Source organism: Perkinsus marinus (genome assembly GCF_000006405.1).
Source record: "Perkinsus marinus ATCC 50983 genomic scaffold scf_1104296947766, whole genome shotgun sequence".
NCBI lineage: Eukaryota > Perkinsozoa > Perkinsida > Perkinsidae > Perkinsus > Perkinsus marinus.
The window spans coordinates 110,769-113,573 of record NW_003210480.1 but is presented as its reverse complement, the minus strand read 5'-3'; the positions used below and the strand labels follow the sequence as shown (position 1 = coordinate 113,573).

Here is a 2,805-nt window from a genome sequence, read left to right as displayed (position 1 = left end):
GGGATCAGGTTCCGTATTATGACCAATCTCCTCATGTGGGAACTGCTATCCGGTCCCTCTTACAAACCGGGCTGTCCTAACGAGATTGAACTCCTTACGAAAGGATCAAGGGTCAGCTCTATCGGACCAAACTCCCCAACAAGAAGATCAACATCCTTTGCGAAAGGATCCTCGGTCTCCAGTATCTTGCCCAACATCCCAGGCTGAACTCGATATTCTATGGAAGAATCGTCTATCCTTGCCGATACATCATCAACGAGCCGAAGGTTCCAATGGTTCTAGAGACGAAGAATGTCATCAATTGGTACCAGAACATCTCCTCCAACCAGATATCGAGAGTATAAGACAAGTTCATCTACATCATGATCAACGCCAACAAAGGAACATACCCTACATGAACGACAACGACACTAACAACCCCGGGGTCGCCATTCATCAGCCCGATCAGGAGTTCGGCACTGGAAACTATCCGTATGATACATCTTTGTCAAGTGGTTATCAGCTCCAATCAATGCACTATCCGGATAATGTGCATCTATCCAGACCGGTGTCTATAAGAAGGTTCCCGACAACAAGAGAACATATTCGTCCAGTACATCCTAACACTGGGGCGAGGCAAGGTCGTCGTGAAGTGACTCTACCGAGTAATGATCGACTACATCGTCATCAAGAAGTGGTAACATCGAGTAACGTTAAATCTACCGAAGGCTATCGTGAAGTGTCTCTACCGAGTATTGATCGTCTACATCATCATCAAGAAGTGGTAAAGTCGAGTAACGTCAAGCCTATTGGAGATCATCGTGAAGTGATTGTGCCGAGTACTGATCGACTACATCGTCATCAAGAAGTGGTAATGTCGAGTAACGACAGACCTATCCATGATAGACCATATGAGCAACAAGGTCATCAATTAGATCATGGAAGAGTCTCTAAGCCTCCAGTAACAGATGATCGTACGACTATCAAAGGTTCCTATGTTCGTCAAGAAAACCTTATCAAGAGACAGGTCGGATATGAAAGAGCTCAAGAACATCCACTACAAGCTAACGTGGTATCATTAAATGGTCAACATCGTCTACGAGAGAGCATCCTATCAAACTTGCGAGTTAGTGACAAGATCCTGTATAACGAGTTCTATCTGGACATGATCACAAAGGATAGAGAGCTACTCTATAATATCATTCAAGACGACTATCTACGACCAATCTTCCTAAGCCACCCCATTATCATCGAGAAGTCAATGAGTGATCCCAACTTCCTGAACATCGAGCACTACCCCAACCCTATCAAAGATTCCCAACATAGTGAACAGCATCAGTCTTGTGGTACGGTTATCAAAGACTACTCGTCAGCTGCTGCTAGCTCTACTCTAACAGTTGATGGTTCACGACCTCAGCAATCGGTTCCTATCTACGACACCACTGTCAAGGATATCACTACTGCTGATGATCGAGTCCCTCTAGAACAAGTAGATTCTACTAAACCTGTTGAAGTTATTTCTATTTCATCTGCTGCTAAAAATGGTTCGAGAAGTCATCACGAGAATTATCGTGAACATCATCAACAACCATCTCGTAGAGCTGCTATGAGGTCTACAAGAAGACGTGATCCATCTGGCTCTCCTTCTGGTTCATCGGATTCTTCTGGTGACGATCATGATTCTCGTCGTTCTCGACGTTCCCATCAACGCCGTCGGAGAAGCCTATCATCGAGTTCATCTTCTTCTAGCCCTTCTTCTGCTTCGGGTCGTGCTCTATCAAGACCCTACCCTACGTTGAAACATCTGCCTGGAATCACTTCTGGCAGAATGTATCGACCCCCTAATCTGTTCGGCAACAAGACCTATGACCGCTGTCCGGGTTGTAGACATACCAAATGCCGACACAAGATCTCTGACAAGGATCTCCAAATTGCTACCAATACGGCAAAAGGTCTAGCTATCAAGAACCACTATCAAGGTGCTGATGATCGACGCTCTGGTGCAGCTTGGATCCAAGAGATCTTCAAACGGACGGTTGGCCAAAGGAATCTTGTTCGTTACACCTTTGCCCGTCTCAATACTATCAATACCGTCTGGGACGATCTTGTACGTGACGAAACTGATCCTGCATTATGCCACAAAGACTATGATCGTCACTGGGATCTGCTGATCAACAAGATCAATGAGTTCTACAGCGACCAAGAAGTTCTATTGAAACTCCAGAACGACTTCAATCATCTACAACAAGAACCTAAGGAGACGGTCAATCAGTTTATCTCAAGATTGGATGGTTATGCTAATCAGCTATGTCTACTAGGCGTCAGTATCTTGGATGACATCATCAAGCGACGATTGTATGATGGACTATTAAACGATCGTCTTAGAGATAAGATGGATCGTGATGTTGACGATCACCGTATAGACTATCCCCGCTTCAAACGACAACTGATCAAGTATGATATAAGAAGGCAAGGACGGTTATCTAAGAAGGAAGCCGATCCCGCTACTCTCCGGTTGTATGGTGGACGACATCCTGATCAACGACGTCAAGCTACGGTGAGCAACATCATCAACAACGACCACTCTGATGACTATCATGATGGATCCCCTATTCCTTCCGGATCATCAACTGATGACGATGTCTACTATGTCTATGCGGTGGTTCGTGATCAACAATCCATCACATGTTATAGGTGCCTACAGGATGGTCATCCTGCTAGGAATTGTACTAATGATATCGGTAAGAAGGACGAGAGATGTATCCGGTGTGGCAACCCTACCCATACCATCGACAAATGTAACGTCTCTACGACTGCCACGTGTCA

The 2,805-nt window shown here is 45.2% G+C and overlaps 1 protein-coding gene across 1 annotated transcript in view; it reads left to right on the top strand.

Annotated features, from left to right (window-relative positions):
* Window positions 1-1,807: 1,807 nt before the first annotated feature.
* The window catches only part of Pmar_PMAR029616 (hypothetical protein), a gene marked incomplete at both ends in the record, with an annotated part of 1,155 nt that continues 157 nt past the window's right edge, over window positions 1,808-2,805 (top strand). Inside the window, one exon of the mRNA XM_002779155.1 lies at window positions 1,808-2,805. Within this exon, the coding sequence (XP_002779201.1) occupies window positions 1,808-2,805 (998 nt within the window).